Here is a 19,205-nt window from a genome sequence, read left to right as displayed (position 1 = left end):
GCTCTGCTCCAAAGGCCTCTCATCTTTCATGCGTTATAATATTTTATTCATTTGACAATAGTCCCAGAAATTTCCCCATGAACACCTCTTCCTCTCTTTGGTATTGTTAATATTAAAGAGTTGACTAACTTTGGGTTTAGCATTGGACGTTGCCCTCGATAAAACTGCAATGAGAAGTATTATTTACATTAAAGGTTTCTGTTTCCTACTGAAATCAGTAGCAGATGAGTCACAAAAGTGCAAAGATGGCAAAAAGCCCCTGCTTGTGAAGAGTGAGCTCTTTATCTTACTTCTCCAGAGCTCCTTGCAGGAACAGCTCTGGTGGTTGTCCTGGAAGCAGCTTCATTGTCACGCATTCAATGCAACCTTCCCTTTTAACAAAAGACGATACATTTCTTTCGCTCTCTAATTAAAGCTCAGACTTCAAAACATTGTGTATTGTCTGGGGCTCCAACCATCTTCTAAAAGAATAACCCTTTCTTTCGGAGAAAAAGATCTCAATGCCATCTATACTTCATGGATTTTGAAGTCGACACATGAGCATTGTGAATTGCATAAATCTGATGGATACTCTGTGTTTCAACACAAAAACTTGTCACCCAGGACATTATTGCCTGAGGCTTGGAATAGAGAAGCTGCAAGCCTCTGCCAGACACGCTCCAGACATACTGATATATCTTTGCAATGTATTTTTATTGTCCAAATACTAGCTAGATAAGTTCATGTAAAAGTCAAGCAATAAAAATATCTCCACACTGGGCTGAGGGTAGTCATATCTGTTCTTTTCGAAGTCAAATATAAATGATCCTGCTCATTTAAAAAACCTCCCTGCTGTGTTGCTCCAGCCTATTTCTCTTGTCCTATGACTCTAACAAAGCTCATTCTTCTGCTCTATTTTTGCCATTTTGAGGACACTGAGGGTAGAGGAGAGCTTTCTGCTTCTTCATCTCCGTATCCTGCTCCTGGGAATGCTATGTTACAGATTTTTTCTGAGCCAGCTTGGATGACTGGTTTCTTCTCAAGCCGTGTTTGTTGAGCTCCTCAGCTTTCAGATCCCTCTTCCTGGGAAGGATTTGGTTATAAGGAAGATGGTGGGACTTCAGGCCATGAAAAGTAATTGAGCTTTGAGATCTTTCCTCTGTCCATGAACTGAGTTTGTGCGAGTCCAGCACATTAGCTCTGCTGCCTTTGAGTGAGGCTGGTTGATACCAGCTGATTAACTGTAATTGGCAGTGAAACATTTTTGTAACCTTTTTGGTATGAAAGTTGCTAGACAAGCAATAAGTTACACCATGTTCTGCTTTATGAAACACATGAAAAACTTAGTGAAAGTAAAACAACTCTATAAATCCAGCTCCTCCATATCCAAAGCATGTGCTTTCTTGCAAGGTGACTGGTGAAATCCGTGTGCCTCTCAGCATTGTTACTAGGAGGAATGGTTTCCCAATAACTCAAATATATGTGAGAAGTATACACACACATATAGAGAGAGTAATATATCACTTCTCCGCAGTTTCAGAAAATGTTACCCTTTTCTCTGCCCTTAGATTTTAGGTACTGTTCAAAGGGCATGCAGAGAAGGGGAAGACTTCTCAAGGTGAAAATTGGGCTTGCGGGGCTCTGCAGCACCTGCAGGTACAGGAGCCTGGCCCTTCCTCAGGCTGCAAGCTGTGTCCCCAGGCGAGCAGCACCTCTCCCTGCAGGCTCCCAGGTGGGCACTGGCCCTAGCTGAGCTGCCGGTGGGTCCTGAACTAACTGAGCTTCTTCCACTCTGCTTAACCAACCCACAGCTACTCAAATGAAATAGTAATAAGTATAATCTATGATGAGGGCTTCCCTACAACTCGGGCTGTGGCGATGGCGAACACTTCCCAGGAAATGAAATTGCTGATCTACATGACTTTATCTTTTAAAAGAAAGAAAATGCATTCAGTGAAGTTAGCAAACAGGGACGTGGTGGCTCTGTAGACACGGGTGTCAAACGCTCACTGCCTCAGAACCGCTGAGCCTGTTCTGGAAAGACTGGCATGGACTTGCCTTTCTAGCTGAAGGCAGGAGGGTGGGAGAGCCTCATGGATGTATGATGTTGAAAACCAGCGCCATGTAGGTTTTTTTAGGTTTAAATGAATGATGATAACAAATTCACCAAGGATACATGTATGTGAATTTTTAATTGATTTGTGTTACTCAATATTAACATCTCTCGAAACACCAGAGAACCAACAAGGGGGAAGATTTCAGACAGTCTGCATCAGATATGCTCCAGTTGTTGACTATAAATACATATTTTTTCTCTTGCAATATGACTTTTTCTGGGTTTCTACTAGTTCTGTTTCCAGGTGTGTAATTTATCTGTCTTGCAGTGACTGTGAGGGAAGTGGCAGGATCTGGCTGGGGGAGGTGAGGGCCTGTGGCTACCTCCTTTGTGAGCACTTTGTTTTCAGTCTGACTCATTGCAAGCCATAACCCTGGCACCAAGTGTACGGTGACAGCTTTGGTGACTTCAGCGCATCACACCAGCTGTGGGGAGGACCAGATCCTCCTAGGGACGAGGGAGACTGGAAACTCCCTTGCTGAAAATGAGCAAAATTGCAAACGGATGATGGTCTGTAGGCATTTCTGTCCTGAGATCTCACCCAGCTGAGATTTCATGTTAATTTTGTCAATAACAGGATATCACTGTGCGTACGGGTATCTCTGGTTTCTGTAGAGGGCAGCTGAGGTACAGGAGAGAAACGAGTTGCTGAAGGTCTCATGTAAGTCTTGCACTTAATCTGTGAAAGGAATCCAGCCACCCTTGTCCCCCATTCCCACAGCAATGTTTAAGCTTCAGGAAAGGTACAGGGTGGTAAACAACTGCTGGGAATAAATGAGCTTGTCATGCTAAGTGTACTCCTAAAGGGGTGCTGTGCTACCTCTTTTTTCTTTATAAAAAACAGCTGGCCCACAGTGGCTGTAGTATCTAAGCCTAGGATAAAAGAGGATTGAAGTCTCCCAGTCCTAACAGGGCATCTCAAGCTGCCTTGTGGCCTGTAGGTGATTGAGAGCACATGTGGCTCTATTGCAAACAGCACACGAGCTGCTCGGTGAACTCTTTTTCCATTGGCAGCTTTTACTGCATAGGCAGGAGGTGTCTCTTCAGCCAGTACCTCTGAATCTGTCTTCTCTTCCCTTCCATTGACTCAGGTTCAGGATCTGCAGAATGTCACTGAAAGCACAGCCTAGGTAGGCCAGAGAGGACTAGCTGATCTGAGTAGTAACAATGGATTTATGGCAGAAACTCAGAGAAGGGAATTTCAGTTCTTATTAACTCACTTTTTTTTTTTTTCCTTCCTGCCAAAGATATGTGAAGAATGAGGCAGTAGTGGTAAGCAGCTGTGTGAAGAGAGGAAATAATGAAAGTTACTGCCCAATGAGAAAAGCTTTTTTGTTTGCTGAGTTGTTTGTGGCTTTCTTCTTGAGTTCTGTTGCTGTAATAATGGGTAACTGGTATAATAGTTGTTGTATTACATCTTGAAGCAAGCAGTCATTAATTAGTCCTAAAATTTATATGCTGCTGTGTAGAGAGATCTTAACATATTGTAAAGCAGAAGTAACTTTAACCAGCAGGGTATTTTCTGTCTGAGCCAACACACCCTGTTCCATGCTAATGTTCAATTTGCTGAATTCCAGGTTTTCCTAGGTATTTCATTACCTTATCACTATGTGATAATCCCTACAATGTCCCATAAAGCAGGCAAATTCCATTAGCCTGCTTTCATAGAAGAGCAGGGCCCAAGCTGAGGATAGGTGCCTTGCGATGATTCGGGTGCCCTATCCAAAATGATGATCCTGAATGTCTGCTCAGCTGTCACTTAACCCTGAAGATGGTTAAGTCTTGTCATTAACTCATGTCTTTATTTTAATTTTGCTTTCCAGTACTAAGAGTTCTGCTTCGGTCCAGAGTGTCTCTGCTTTCATGGAACTGCGACAGTATGATCTCTGCTTGCTTCCAAGAGAAACAAGGACCTGTAAGGTAGGGCATCCTCCTGTCTGTGGCTTCTGATGCACTCTTGGCACATGCCCACTACGCACTCAGTGAATGCTTTCTGCTACAAAATTCATGCTGGCCTTGTCTTGCTCCTTGAGTATTGCACAGGCAATGTGGAAAAAAAATGCAGCATTCAGAGTCCTGCACCAAGGCCTTATGGCATGAGGTTGCAATACTTGAATTTAGGAACAAATTAGTTTGTGGCTCTGCTTGTAAGGGACCTGCCTGGAGTCAAGGAGAGTCTTTGGAATTACAGTGAGCTTCCTGGATCACCAAAACGTGACTTGAACTGTAGATCCATTTGTTTTCTACTTTTACATCGTGGTGGGTGATTTTCTTCTGATGAATTCTGGCTCCAGAAGTCCTGCTAGAATGCTGAAAATAATAATTAAAACCAAGCAAACAAAAAGCTGTGTTTACAGGAAAGGCTTTAGAGGAAGGGACAGCCTACAGGTATAATCTCAATTCTGTCTCAGCAAAGCCTGCCTAGGAGGGCTGGCTGCTTCTGCCTGAGAACAAGGTGGAACAGATAAGTTGTTCTTTCTGATGCCTTTCCCTTGGCTTTTTCTAGAATTAGGTGGAAATGGACAATTTGACATTTCCAAATGAAAAAGTGATTTAAAATAGGGCAGGACAGGATACTTTGAGGCTTTTCACCCTTCTTGCTCTCTCTCCTCACAAGTATCTGTGTGAGGTGAGGGGTATGCCTTATGAGGTATGGGTAAAGGTGTGTGTGTGTTTGTGTGTGAGGGGGCTTGAATACATTTCATTTCCAGGTTTATTTAGACTCAGGTTCATTCCCAGTTTCATTCTCTGGGATTTTCCAGGCTGAAATCCTTTCTGTGAATTTGACTTTTCCCAAAATGCAGGCTCCCAGCCATTTGAAATATTTGTCTTTAATTTGGATAGTACTTCCAGCATGCTGGGAGGACCTTGGTGTGGAGATGTAACACCCAGGCTGTTGCACAAAGAAATGTGCTGTGGGGAGAAATACCCAGCCACAGATACATATACACGTACACCTTTTAGTTGTTGCAGGCGTTAGGATGTGCTGTGATATTTACCCCTGCTCAGATTGGTTGGGGGAAGTGCCAAACCCTTACTGATTAATTGTGATAGTTGGTAAAGTGAGCAGTAAGATGACTTTATGGGATGTGGACTGAAGTTCACTTCGTGGTGTATCTCTGAACTTTTAGCACACTGTTAAGATCTTCACCAGAAAGGTACGTGCTGTTATTACTTTTTTTTTTGCTGATGGTTGGCCATGTGACATTCTACACTGTGTTGTTTCATTCTAGCTCTGTTTCAGTAAGATCCATAATGGCACAAAATTATTCCCTCACTCATTTTTAAAAAAAAAAAAAAGTTGACTTCTGTTCTTTCTGTGTATGTATATCTTAAAGCTTTTTGTTATTCCCTATTACCTTGGGGCTGGTATTGTTTGCTCCATTTGTATCCTGCTGAAATACTTTTTTTTGTTTTGTTTTTCCTGAAAATGCAGAAGAAGCAGTAAAAGAGATTTGCTGCAAAAGCTGTGCAAATATTCAAATAAATCAGCCAGCTTCCTTGGCAAATATACTCTTGGTATTATGTGTCCCTTTTAACATTTCAGACATTATCTTTTAGTTAAAAAAAAAAAAGACTCCTTTCTGTGACGTTCTAGAAGATTTTTCAGAGAACAAGTCTAACAGTGTTGAAATGTGGTACAATAGTTATTTGAGAACACAGCCTTAAGAAGGGGTGCGTTCTGGCATTGCAATGTGTTTGAGATAAGAATGAAGCCCCGTGTCTTCAGCAAACAGAGCCTGAGCTTAGTTTGAAGAAATGCCATGTGCAGCTTCTTTAAGAAACCACTAATTACACACCATTAGAAAACAAAGATGGGACTGCTAATCAGCTGCCGCTCCATACTCTACAGTGTGTGTCGTGTTTGCAACTCTTGGAATTACTCTTTCAGCTATTTTCAGCATTTTTCATTAACGAGATTGTCTACTCTTCCAGTTTGTTTACTTGAATAAAAAATAGTTTTGACTTCCATTTTATTTCATGAAGCTCCTGGGAAAACAGTTTATTTTGCAGTGATTTAAATAGTTATAATTAAATTGGGGCTTATCTGGCTGCATTTTCACTACCAATAGAGACTGGAGTGCCTCTTCTCCAGGGCAGAACTTGGCTTGAGACTCATGAGCAGAGCTATAAAAGGAAATGGGCTAAATGAGCAGCTTATCTTTTGTTACCTTCTCAGACAGAATTAAACCTGTAAAGCTAAATCCCCCCTGGAATTAAGTAGTTTGGGAGAAAAAGAACAGAGAGAATTGCACAGTACCCTTAGTTATGGACTATTTAACAGCAGGGGCAGTTTATTTCTAGTTTGTAAAAGATTTTGTCTTTTTTTTTAATGCTCTCCTTTTTATAAATATGTTGTTCTTTTCTTATAAACACCTAGTCACCCAGTCTCGCGGCAGCACCATGTGAAGTATAAAGTTCTGGTGCAGGGGGATGAGACAACAAGACACTGGCTGCTGCTTGGACCTGTGGGACTGTCAAAGTAGTCTTTGCTTCAGCTTCCTAGTCCCTGGTGGAGACAGGTGGAGACAATTATGTTTTTCCATCTTTCTCTTCTGGGGCCCACAAACAGAGAAGACTTTCTTTACACGGTGTCTTTCACACTTTGCCTATAAAATGGTGGTATCTGGCAGCTCCAGTTCATCCTGGTTTGTTTGTGTGTTTTAGAAGTAGATTTAATAGGAAAACTACTGAAATTTTATCATGACATAACGTTCCTTGTGGTCAGGGATGGCAGTGCTTGAACTGCACAGGTCAGTTGCCTGAACAGAGTTAAGAGCAATAACAATATCTTGTTGCACAGTTTGCAGGACCACTCAGCTCTACTTGTATGATTGAGTTAACGATTCTCTTCCTTCACCTCTTACATGGCTCTGCCTTTATGAATGACAAACACCTTTGTGGAAGGGGTATCTTGCAAAGCATCAAGTGTCACGACAAAGTTACAATAGCTTTCTCCATATTCTTTCATTTGTCACCTAGCCTTGAAATAGTTGACCGTGGTGAATTACCTAGATGTTTCTGCTGTTTTACTCTTTGTTACTGGTTATATTAAAAAATAAATATGAGTTCTCCATAATGTTTATGTTTTTCCCAGAAATCCTGGCAATCACTGGCTGCCATACAGAGGTGCACTGTGACTGATACAACTTTTGATTTGGTGTAGTGATGGTCAGACCAGAATTTGTGAAGCTTTGAACAAGTGGGAAGGAGGTTTGCAATGTTAGACAGCCCAAGCATGTGTGTTTATTCATCAGCAGCACTGATGTTACCTACACCTGAATAAATGTCAGTAGGTGCTGTAACATCTTTACTGAAAGACTTTGAGCATGTTGAGCTTTGCAGACTTTATGTTAATCGTCTCAAAATTGACCCTTACTAGGGATATCTGCTTGGAAATATGTAAAGGAATGGGAGAAAGGGGCCAACTGTTAGACACTTTTTGCAAATACATCTGAGAATTGCACTGCCATCTCTCTTTTTTTTTTTGACACATTCAATCTGTTGCCCCATTCTTTCTGAGCAGATCAATGAGAGAATGAATTTAATTGTGCAGCTTTCCTTTCCCTTGCTGCAGGTCTGTGGAAGGGATGCTCATACACCCATCAGCCTTGCTGCTCCCTTTGTCCCTGTCCCCTGGCTCCTGCCTCACACTCTGGGTTTGCAGGCAGCGTGGCAGATATTGATAATGGACTCACCCCTCTGCCTGACGTGATTTTTGTACAACATTTTCCCTACAACTTGCCTGACCACCCAGAGAATTAGCTGACCTGAGCAGAATGTAAAGGGCAGTTAATTCCCTCTTTTTGACTTGTTAGAGAGCACAATTACACTAACTATGTTTGTTTGGAGGGGCACGGTGGCAAACAGAAATGCCGTATGAAGATTGTTATGCAGGAGTATAAAGTGGCAGAAGGCCAAGCAAGCTTCCCACAACTAATCTCTTTAGGGAAGATGCCAGCCTGAATGCTCGTGTACTCTCCTCTGTTTGCTGATTCATGGCTGGAATAAGTATCAGCCTTTTTTTCTGGCTGAAGTTAATGAGAAGGAAAGGATACTGGCACTATCAGGGAAGTAAAATGGAGCCAGATTGAATCAACAATATAGAAATCCATGTGGGTTAGCCCTGATGCTTGCTTGTGTTTGGCTCTGACTTCCAGTTGTTACTTGCCCTGCTTGCAATACTCAAATAGATAAAGATTATCCCTGACTTCTTGTTGGTGACTGCATGCACACCATGCCTTTGCACGTGAAACTCTGTGCTTGAGGTGAGGAGCTGGTTTACCTGCTATGCACTGGAGTGAGGCACCACAGAGGCTGGTGAGCACAGTCACACCCATAACCTCTTCAAAATTAAATTAAAGATAAGTGGTATGTTTGGGATGAACAGGGCAATACATTTTAAAGAATCACCTGTGGATTGCTGAAGAGGAGGCTGTGCTGGATTTGGACTTCCGGAGAAGGAGTGAAACACTGGCAAATATCCCTAAATCCCTAAAACATGTGAGACAACTAAACTGAGGGTTCAGGGAACCAACTAGCAAAAACCCCCAAGAGCGCTTTGCAGATCAGAACATGAAAAAGGGCTTTTAATTTTTTTAACAAACTTTTCTTGTTAACTCCTCTGAAGAAAGCAGAAGGATTGCTGCACCGAAACTGTGGAAGCCACTGGCTGCAGTGGAACAGCAGAGAGATGATGTGGGCTTTGTCAGTCCAAGGGGAGGAGATTAAGGAATAAGGAGCTCCTGCCAATTCTTTAATGAGGATTTTTCACTTTAATTCCATTCCTCTAAGCTGGAAAATTAAGAATAATAAGAGCCTTCAGTGTTCCCTTCAAAAGGTGGTTAAACAACGTAGATCTTTTTGGCTATGTGGGGTCTGCAGAGGGCTGGGAGCCTGTGCTGTACTGCTACCTCTGTGTCTGGGCCTCAGATGATACGGCAATGGCAGAGTGGGGTGAAGCTTTTTACAATACTGCCAAACACTGTGCCACCAAAGGTACTTCACTTCTGCTTGGGTGCCTACTTGACTTTTTGAGCACATAATGAACTATTATTTAACCAAAGAAAGTGAAGTCCCATTTGCCTTATGTTCTTAAGGATTCAGAAGAGCATTTAGTACAATTATTGCTAGTACATCGACAATTGGTTCTGAGCAATCTGGATAAAAACATCTGCAGTGCTTTCAGTCAATGTAATAGATTAAGATGATAAATCGAACAACGCCTGCCTAGCAAAGCTAGCACTGAACTCACATATTCTTTTTTCCCCCTTAAGAATTGCTTCCATTGATGGATAATCTTCGTAGAACAGGAAGCTCTTAAATCTCCAGACAGTGGATAATAGATGCAAATTTGGGACCGTCATATGCAGTGAACTAATAAACTTGGCTGATCAGGGAACAAGACAAGTGTGACACTTTATCAGGCAGTAAAAGCTGATTAGTTTGTGCATGTTTAGCTGTCCATATGCCTTGTTATTAGAAAGGTTTTAGATAGTTCTAATAATTGGAATGGATGTAAATTCATTTCCTTCAACATAGAAAAGGGAAGAAAGAAAAAAGAAAGTGAATGCAAAGCATTGATTTTTCACCCTTGGAGTGAAACAGATTGAGCAGAGTAATCCTGGAGGAGTCAGACTAACTGGATCTCTGGCTGCAAGTGTAAGCTGAGCAACAAGAGCTGTTTCACCATGCTGCAGTTTGGGGTGGATCTGAGAGGAAAAGGTGGAGGAGATGGCATTGCAGAAGTCCCCGCAAGGCTCAGCTGTGATACGTGAAGGGGTCAAGTGACTATGGTAACAGCGTCAACCGTCAGGAAGCAAAAAAGCCATGAGTTGCACTGATGTTATTTATAGATAAATACTCATAGAGCCAGAAATAAGTCATTTTATAGCAAACTCCTTGGCCAATCGTGCAGCTTATTGTTACACCTGGAATGGAGTCCTTCATGCCATAAAATATCACTTGGGTACAATCAAGGTTGTGCTGTCCTTGTCTATCCTGGGCTGATTGAGGTTGTTACTTTTTGTATGTTTTTCATCTAAGTTCTGCTCTGTGGAGGAATCTTTGAGTACAAGGCAGTAAATAAAATGATCTCAACCCACCGAACATTGCGCATGATCCCAAGAGGGTTTAGGCATAAAAAAGATTCACGAAGTTCTAAAAATCTTTGTGAGGCATTGGAGAAGGAAGCTGCTGTGTAGCAGGACCAGGGCACCCGGGGAAGACAGAGAATAGCTCTGGAGAATCTCCCAGCATCATCTATGATTACCAGGGGAGTGAAAAGCAGCCCTGTAGTTCATACAGCAGTTTGGGTTAGGGAGTTTCAGGTGAGGCTCAAAGTTCACAGCTGTCTGCCCATAATAATTTAGAGCAAATATCCTTTTTTTTTTTTTCTTTTTTTTTTTTTCCTGGTCTGTTACAGAGCAGTATGAGTCTTGTGGCAAATGGTGTGGGCTTAAGATATAAGGGAACTATGCACTCCTCAGAGAGGTTTCATCCAGGAGCCTATGAATAAGGTTGGAGGATGTGGCTCTCCTTGAGCTGAACCAGTAACACCAGTGTGAGAAGCTGAAGAATGGTGCTTTGGTGTGACTCAGGCAGCAACTCTTACATTTCATTTATGGAAAGTTTTTAATTTTGGTGTCCCTTCTGACTGACTCTAGCTAGGAACTCCTGTTTTCAACTCTGTCCAATGGAGGTTGCAGCCTAGTTCAGAGAGAGAAGCTGGTTTCATTGTGAGCCTCGAGGAACCTGCAGAAGGATGTGGGAGGGATCTGGATTCCAACATGAGTGACGCCACTCTGCCTGCAAGTAAACGGAGCAGAAAGCAATTTTAAGCTTGGTGAATTTTGCCGTCCCTGTGAAAGTTTTCTTACTGCACAGATAGGATCCTGGTTTGTTCTATGAAAATTCATAAAGTCCTTGCTTAGGCTGTGTCCTGAATAAAAGTGGTGGTGTCTGAAGAAAACCTGTTCTGTAATCATGGGGCATTCTTAAAAGTGCTTCTCTTTCTGAAATCAGCTTTGGCTGATTCGGCACGTTCTTTCTCTGAACCTCTGTGACACTGAAGTCAATAATGCATTCACCCCAAAGTGCGTTTCTGCACCTGCATGCTATTTAGGCATCTTTCATTTGTAATAATAGACATGATTTGAACATGAGAACAGCCTTTTTCCTTCGGAGACAAGCTGAGAAATGTTGCATCACGCATGATGAGGCTGGCTCATCAGTGGTACATATAGTAAAAGCTCACCACCTTCCCACGGCCCAGCGGTGAATGGGGACAAATTGGTTATCCAGCACCACTTTTACTTTTGTTCAGAGCAGTGCATTCTCCAGGGGGCTACACCAAGGGTATGGGGCTGCTCCTGGATCATCCATTTTATACCTTACATATTCTTGATTCTGTTGGATCTTTCTCCTGCAGTTCTGAGTTCTGACTGTGGCTGCAGCAATGCAGGAGTGCTGGCCAACATCCCATACGGAGTAATGAATTCACGGGTCTGTTATGTTTCTTGGAAAACAATTTTTTTTTTTGTTTTGTTTTGTTAATTCAGTGTTTGAAATGTCGCAGGTTCACAGTTCTGGCTAGTTAATGTTCCCTTTATATCCACCAGGAAGGGAGGAGGAGCAGCTCTTACTACTGAAGTGCATGTTTTGTCATTCCGTCTCTCACTGTGAGTCTTCACCACTTCTCAGTAATTCTCAGAAACACTGTCAGCAAGGACATCAGAAAGCCACTTAGTTTGCTTGAAGGGCTCTTTTTTTTTCTGGATTTGATTACTTGTTCAATATGTACTACAGTAAATCAGATCACTTGATTGTACAGATATCAGATGAAAACCCCCTTGTATACTCCACCAGCAAAGATGAGATTAGACTAGAACTCAGATATGTGTTCAGTACTGGTCTAAATACATGCTGCTACTGTTTGTCAATGCTAGTAGTACACCTTTTCTATCAAAGTTTTATTTCAGTGGAAAGTAACTTTCTGGTGATTTCCTTTTTATCTCCATAATGTTAAGTTCTTTTCTTGAAACAAATGAAACTTTCAGGTTAGCTTTTTAACAAAAAATGCTGACATCATGAAGAGAAAATTATCAAAGAGAGTTAAAAGTTTTTAGGGAAAGTTTTAGTCCCTTGGCCTAAGGCCAGTATGGGTCACTTGGATTCTCTGCTCTGACACACCTAGTGTTTTTACTCTAACTCCTGCTTTGTAGTTTTGAAGCGATCCTATCCCATATTCTAGGATGACAGGTGGATGTAAAGAAGTACCAAGATGTAGCAGCAACATTTTCAGAGCAAGTACACAAGCTAATGTTATACAGAGGGACCCAAGAGCACTGACAATATCTCGCTTGTTATTTACCCAAGGTTACCACATGCCATTTTGAAATCTATTTTATTTGTGCTGTTAATCTCTAAATCATTGATATTGCACTTGACAGAATATTGAAATACACTGTTATAATCAAAAGGTTTAAAATATATGCGACTGAATAGCAGCTTAAATTTCAGGAAAAAAAAATCACACAGTTAGACATCTGAAACAATGCCAGGTGTCTGAACAATGTTACATGTTGCATGGGTCTGATGCCATGTTCTTACATAGTGTGGTATTTGATTGATGGCCTCTCTGGGAAAGTTCTCAAAGGCAGACCCTTCAGTCCTCCCTTAATTGTTCCTTTATTTTTACTTTTGTTCAGATGCAGTTTTCCTGTACACCTGTGAGCTCCCATTACTCAGTCTATAGGTTTTTGTATAGCTCGTGAAACGTATTCATTTGTGTTGGGATAATTCAAATCTTTAGGCATGTAACCTTTTCAAACCGCACAGGCCCTCGAGTTTTTGAAAACTGTTGGGCTGTTTAAAGTATGGGTTTCTTTACAGCTTGGCTTTTGCCTCACAATTAGCAGGTAGGCTTCCTTCTGTGTTTTGCACAGAAGCTCCTTTCCTTGTTGCTAGGAATAACCTTGGTTTTGAGTTGCAGCCTGAGCAAGTACAGCTTTTTCTCTTAAGTCAGACCTGAGGTATTGGCGTTGCCGTGCAGAGAAGGAATTGGTGCCTTTCTGCATCACCAACCCTACTGCAAACCTGGTGATGTGTGCACAGTCTGCTCTAGAGTCATGGGTGGGCTGGGGCAGGGCTGTGGAAAGGACAAAGACATCGGAAAGGCAAAGTTTCTGCAGGCAAAACAGAAGTAGCATGTAATAAGCATAACAATAAGACTCTTGGCATCACTTTCCTTTAGGTTTGTTCTGGAGGTTCGTTTTGGCTTTGTTACTCACACTGATGGAGTAACAACACACAACTGTATGCCCTGCTGAGAGTGGGCATTTCCCAGTATGTTTATATGTTCATGAAGTTTTTGGCACAACACAGGATCCTCCAAAGAGGAAGCAAAATAAGAAGTTGCATTCAGAGTAAGAAAAACCACCGACAGGTGTGAACACATGAGGTTAATTATGGAAAAGAACTGGTCACAGTGTGTGACATACTGCATAAAGCAAGGACTGAAAATAGAAAGGACCTACAAAGATAGAAAGGAGTCATAAAATAAAACATTACTAAAGAACCAAGGTGGTTGAGGGTAGCAGTAACTTAGGACACAGCTTTTTTTGCTAGATGTCTGAGATAAATTTGGCTCATGTATAAAAATTGACTGAAAACGGTAGCTGAAATGAATCACACGAGGGATTTTCTGATCTCATTTGTAGTGGCTTGTTCTACTGCATTGTGTTGAAGATCTTTGGGGTAATTAGAGGAATGAAAATGAAGAGTGAATAAGCAATTGGGTGTGAACACAGCACTCATTTTGGATGTGTGTGGTTCACCTAGACTTGCTAGGAGTGGTTTTACAATGGTAAGCTAGAAGAGTTTTTAATACTACCTCTTGTTTTATTTTTCAGTGAAAAATGAAATGAAGCCTTTGGGTTACTCCATCCCAATTCTCTCTTCAAACTGTAGCTCAGCCCCCCATGGACCTAAAACGTATGGTGGGTGTGGAAGTCTCTGGTAATGGCACATCCAGGGGGACCTTCTTAATGTCCCCTGGCAGTGCCTCACCCCCTCAAAAAAAGTCTGTAAATTAGTGCTAATCTAAAGCTGCTGTTAAAGATGTATCTCCTTTTTGCTGAAAGTTCCTTCAGTTCAGGGTAGTGTTAGGGACTGGAGGATTTTACTCAGCCTCCCCGTGAAATCTCCAAAATCCGTTAGCTGCAGAAAATGTCACAAATTTGGAGGTCTCTGCCACAAGTATAAAAATGTCCTCTGCCAAAATAAAGTGAGTCTCACAGCCCACTCAGGGCTTACAGACTGCAACGAGTGCCAAGCGATCGCTTTCATGTGTGTGTTTCTCATTTGAACCTGATTCTCCAAAATGTCCCTTTTTTCAGCTGAAAAATTTCTTTAGTCTCTAAATTGTCCTTGACTCAATAGTGACACTTTCAAATCAGGTAAAATTCAAATCTAAAGGAGGACATTTACAGTTTTCTAAATATTTAACCTCCTCTTTCAGTTTTCATGTTCTCAGTTTAGGCCATTTGTCGCTACTCATTTATTTTATCCTTATTTCTGTATCATAAAGTTCAAGGCATGTGTAGGGAAAAAAGGGAGTCCCAGAATGGCCCTGAATGGTGCTTTTATTACAGACCATCGCTGCAGTTGTTTAAGTCATTGTATTTTAGGGAGCAATGATCAGGCACTTTTATCACCCTCTTTCCTTATACATCAGTGTACCCTGCAGGGACACCGTCTGTCATATGCCATCGGATGGTGTGTAAAGATTCCCTCTGACTGCCTTACTTGGGGAGCTGCACTGGTTGCCCTTGGGTCTCTCAGCGGAGCTTCTGATGCTGGCTACGATCCCCGAAGCAGTAAATAGTCTGGCACTTCTCTGCCTGCATGCTAGTGCTACAGCTGCTGGTCAGCGGAGGGTACTTGAACCAAGAGCCAATTGTCATAAAAGAGAAAAGCTGGTCTCTGATTTGGGGATGCACTCCCTCCTCTGGTCCCAGATTTCCAGATTCGGTGAAAGGTTTCTTTGGACACGGCATGTGCTTTCCAAATAATAAAGGATGAGGAAGGGAGTCTGTAAGGGAGTGGCAGAGACCTCCTCGAAAACTTTCAGGTGTTTAAAGTCAGCAGTATATCATAGCACTTCTCATCTGTCAGTGCCCCCCAGCTGCAGGCCATGGGGTGAGCTTGTGAGAAAACTGTTTACAGCTGAGCATAAGCTCCCTGGCATTGAAAGGTGTGGAAATGGGCAGTGAAGTGATGGCAAGAAGGCATCTTGCACTACTCCTTGCAAGTCGCTTGAAAGTGGAGCCATTTGTCACCCACAAAACAGAGGAGACAGCAAGATGAGGTGGGTGGAAGCAGGGGCTGCAGCGTGGGTGAGCAGCAGCTGCCGCGGGGATCCTGGGCATACAGGGGGCATTGGCATGGGGATGTCGATGTGCTTGCTCCTGGCCCCGTAGTGCCACCGCTGCTGCTGCAGGGTGATGTGTCACCCTGAAAAACATAATGGGTGGAAAGTGTCACCTAGCTAGTGCCCTGTTACTGTAGTGGGGTGCAGAGGGAAGCCAAGAGTTTGGAAGAAAAGGAGAGGGCTCTGCAGGGTTGCTGGCCAGCCTCTTGGTCTTGGCATAAGAGTTGCAAAGGAAAGTTTGCTGCTCTTCAGCAGCTTTCCTCTGGGAATCAAAAATGCTTAACAAGAGTGCATGCTGCAAATATGTCCTGCTCTCCTCCTTGGGAGGAAATGCAAGTGCTGTGACCATTGCAATTGCTTGCTCAAGGTCAATATGGAGTAAAAATCTGAAATCGCAGTTCCATAATTGTTGTTGCATCTCTGGGAATTTGCTACACTAAGAGCTCAGTTCTATGAGTCGGTCATGATAATGGAATAGATACTCAGTTGCAAAAAATAAATAAATTAGTATTTAAAGAAAATCATGGCACTCTGATTTATGTATGAGAATGTGACTGCAAAAAATGTGTAAAAAAGAAAGCCCCAACCTTTTATCAAATGACACAGTGTGATTTGTAATTAGATAAAAGCTGTTGTCTCCTAGGGGCTACTGACAACCTGAGATGATTTCCACCAGATTATTGTGGGATCAATACTAGCTGAATAATTAAAATTCAATACTGCTATGTCTTTATCAATAGCACTGTAGAAATGATATATGACAGATTTAATTGAATTTGTCAGATAGTGTGGCTACATGCATAGATCAAGGGGATATTTTTAGAGTTTTGTGTTTCATTTCTGATTATAGTTACCTTGTACCTTTTAACATTCATCATTACATCGAAGCAGTAAGACTGCTTGCTCACGGAGCACTGGCAAACTGTAAATAGTGACCCTGAGTTTATGCTGAACTTTGAGTCTAAATGTTAAGAGTCTTAATACAGGCTTTCAGTAATTACTTCAGGGTACGTGTTAAAAGGCAAAACAGTGACAAAATGGAGGCAACCAAGCATTTTGTTTCTTTTTAATCATAGCTGGTTTGCTAACTCCTTTATTACTAGCCCAATGCCAGCTAGGCAGCTTGTATGTCATTCATCTACACCAGAAATTGAAGGTATGAAATAATAGAGGATGGTGGAAGGTTATACGTGTTCATTGGGCATCCGGGGTTAATGCTTTTAGAGGAGGGGGGTTGTGTTTTACATTTGCTAGCTATATGAAGCATGAATGGCAGTGTTTTGATTCTGAGCAGCCAAAGTAAATGTTGTATTCTTCATGAGTATTTGAACACTAACATCCGGTTATTACTCTCTGAAGAGCTGGCCATTACCGAGATGAAATAGCAAGGCACCTTTTATGTCGCAGCACCAAGATACTCCAGAGAACAGAGAAGTAGCATTTCCACAAATTGGTCATCATTTCCTAGGATAAAGACGTGTATCTTTTGCTGCTTGTTTTGTGCTGATAAACCATACTGTGCAGTGAATTCTAACACGAGGTTTTAAATAATTAGCAGCGAGATGGTACAGAGCAGCTGCCACCACAAAGAAGCCACCTCCCTATCATGAAGGTTCACACACTGAGCAGTGTGGGACATTGTGGTTAAGTTTTATTTGAAGAATTGATGGTTATCTTTCACTGTGGGGGAAAAAAAAAGGGGGAAGAAAATTAAGTTTAGGTGTACCTGGGTATTAATAATTGTCCTATTGGTTGTGATCAATTGCAATTTTAGGTTTTGTCTATGGTCTTGTTAATATTCATGCTGTTAATTACTTCCTATTCACCTGCTCTACCTGGTTTTATACATATGGATGAGCTTTGTTTCTTGCTCCAACCCACCAGCAGTGAGGTGTGCTTACACTCTGTGCTGTACTCTGGCACAGTTAGCCACACCAAGCTTTCAGGCTGAATCTGCTTGATAATCAGAGATGCATTTTCCTGTCTTTTTTTTTTTTAAAGTGATTTTTTTCAGACTTATTTTCAACTTTGAGTTCATTTTAGTTACAGTTACATCTTTCTCCTGCCAACTCAAGGACTGAAGATTTAATTCATAAATTAAAGCTGGTGTTTTCATGAAATACTAAATGTTGAGACTTCAGGGAAAGCCTCTGCTTGAAGCTTTCAAGTACTGAAGCCTCTCAAAAGTAACAAGGAATGGCAAGCAGTTCTGTGAAACAGTTATGAGGTGGTCCACAAGGAGATGGGCTGAAGATATAAGATTCAGATCTGAATGCTATAGATATAGATCTTTTGCAGCTGTAGTAGAAAAGATTTCATTTTTCCAAACTTTTAATGAGAAAACAAAAAACAGGAAAATACAGGAAGAAAATTGTGATGAATAATTCTATTTGCTTATGGGCCTCCTGATGTTGTATGTACGGCCATGGCATTACCTCCTGGGCTGGAAACCTACCTTCAGCATGTGTGCTTGTGCCGTGCCCATCTTTTGCTACTTTTTTCTACTCATTTTTTTTTAGTTTTCTTCCCCAAGTAGCATGTATTTTCCCCCTGAGCAGAAGACTTTCATCCTTACAAATGTATGGCTTTTATCTTTCCTGATGTATTTTTTTCTTGCAAATACTCCAGACCAAATATCATAAGCTTGTCTGGCTATACAGACTCCGCAGAAGGTTACATCTTTCCCTCACATAAACACTGGATCGGCTATTACAGGTCTTGTTGATCACCATGTCCAGGTCTAATCCCCTGCTATTACATGTCTATAAAATACAGTTTCTTCCTTAAGCTGATCAAGCCCCAGTTTTAAAAGGGAAAGGAAAAATAGCATTTGCATTGTAATGGCCTCCATGTTTCTCTGGTTCAGAACTTTCTAGTAATTTTTAACCTGAGCTTTTTTTTTTACTTATCAGTTATCTTCATTATTATACATGATTTTGCTTCTATTCTGACGGCTATCCCAGTGATGTACTGATGGAGAAGTTTTGTGTTCTCACTCATGTGAACAAGCCTAATTCTTTAATTTTGTTATTAAAATCAGCCTTCTCTGTTAATGCTTCTTCTTTCCTTGTTAAATAGAGCTGCCCAAAACTGTAGGCAAGTCTCCCCTGTCGTTCTCTTGCTTATCTCAGTGCTGGAGATAGCATTTCTGATGTATAAAAGATTTTTTGTTGCATTGGTGGTTTACGGTCAGGTCTTTTGGCCTTTTCACTTGTTTCCAGTTGTTGAGTATATTGCTTCAGGTGATGTCAGTCAAAAGGGGACACTTCTTGTTTTAATGAAGCAATTAAGAAGTAAATGAGAGAAGAGAGGCTAGGTTAGATCAGAAAGTGTAAAGAGTAATTTGAAAGAGTTGTAGGGCTACTTAGGAGAAGCAAATGAATAGTAGTTATTCTGTAGCCTGGACGAAGAAAGGAGTTTAATATACAGCAGCAAACATGGGGGGAGAGAGAGAAAGAGACAAAATGTTAAAACATCTGTATGTCTATATATAAAAAATTGTGTGTTTATAAGAGGAGAAGCAACTGGAGTGACCTTCAGTGGTCAGAAGGAAAAAAAAAAAACAAACCTGAAACCAATATTCTAATCATGTTACAGCTATTTGACCTGGGGTCAGTACCTGTTACATGCAGTATCACTATGGAAAGTAAAAGGTCCTGCAGAGCCCTGAGATGAAAG

General features: G+C 41.5%; 1 protein-coding gene across 1 annotated transcript in view; it reads left to right on the top strand.

Annotated features, from left to right (window-relative positions):
* Positions 1-19,205, top strand: part of LOC310880763 (uncharacterized protein) — a 246,111-nt gene that overhangs the window by 82,446 nt on the left and 144,460 nt on the right. The window contains exon 15 of the mRNA XM_083797053.1: positions 3,919-4,015. Coding sequence (XP_083653179.1) covers positions 3,919-4,015 — 97 coding nt within the window. The remainder of the gene's footprint in view (positions 1-3,918; positions 4,016-19,205) is intronic.

The sequence above is a fragment of the Anser anser genome (assembly GCF_964211835.1).
Source record: "Anser anser genome assembly, chromosome: 13".
Classification (NCBI taxonomy): domain Eukaryota; kingdom Metazoa; phylum Chordata; class Aves; order Anseriformes; family Anatidae; genus Anser; species Anser anser.
The sequence above is the reverse complement of the archived record's forward strand: the minus strand, read 5'-3'. Positions and strand labels throughout refer to the sequence as shown.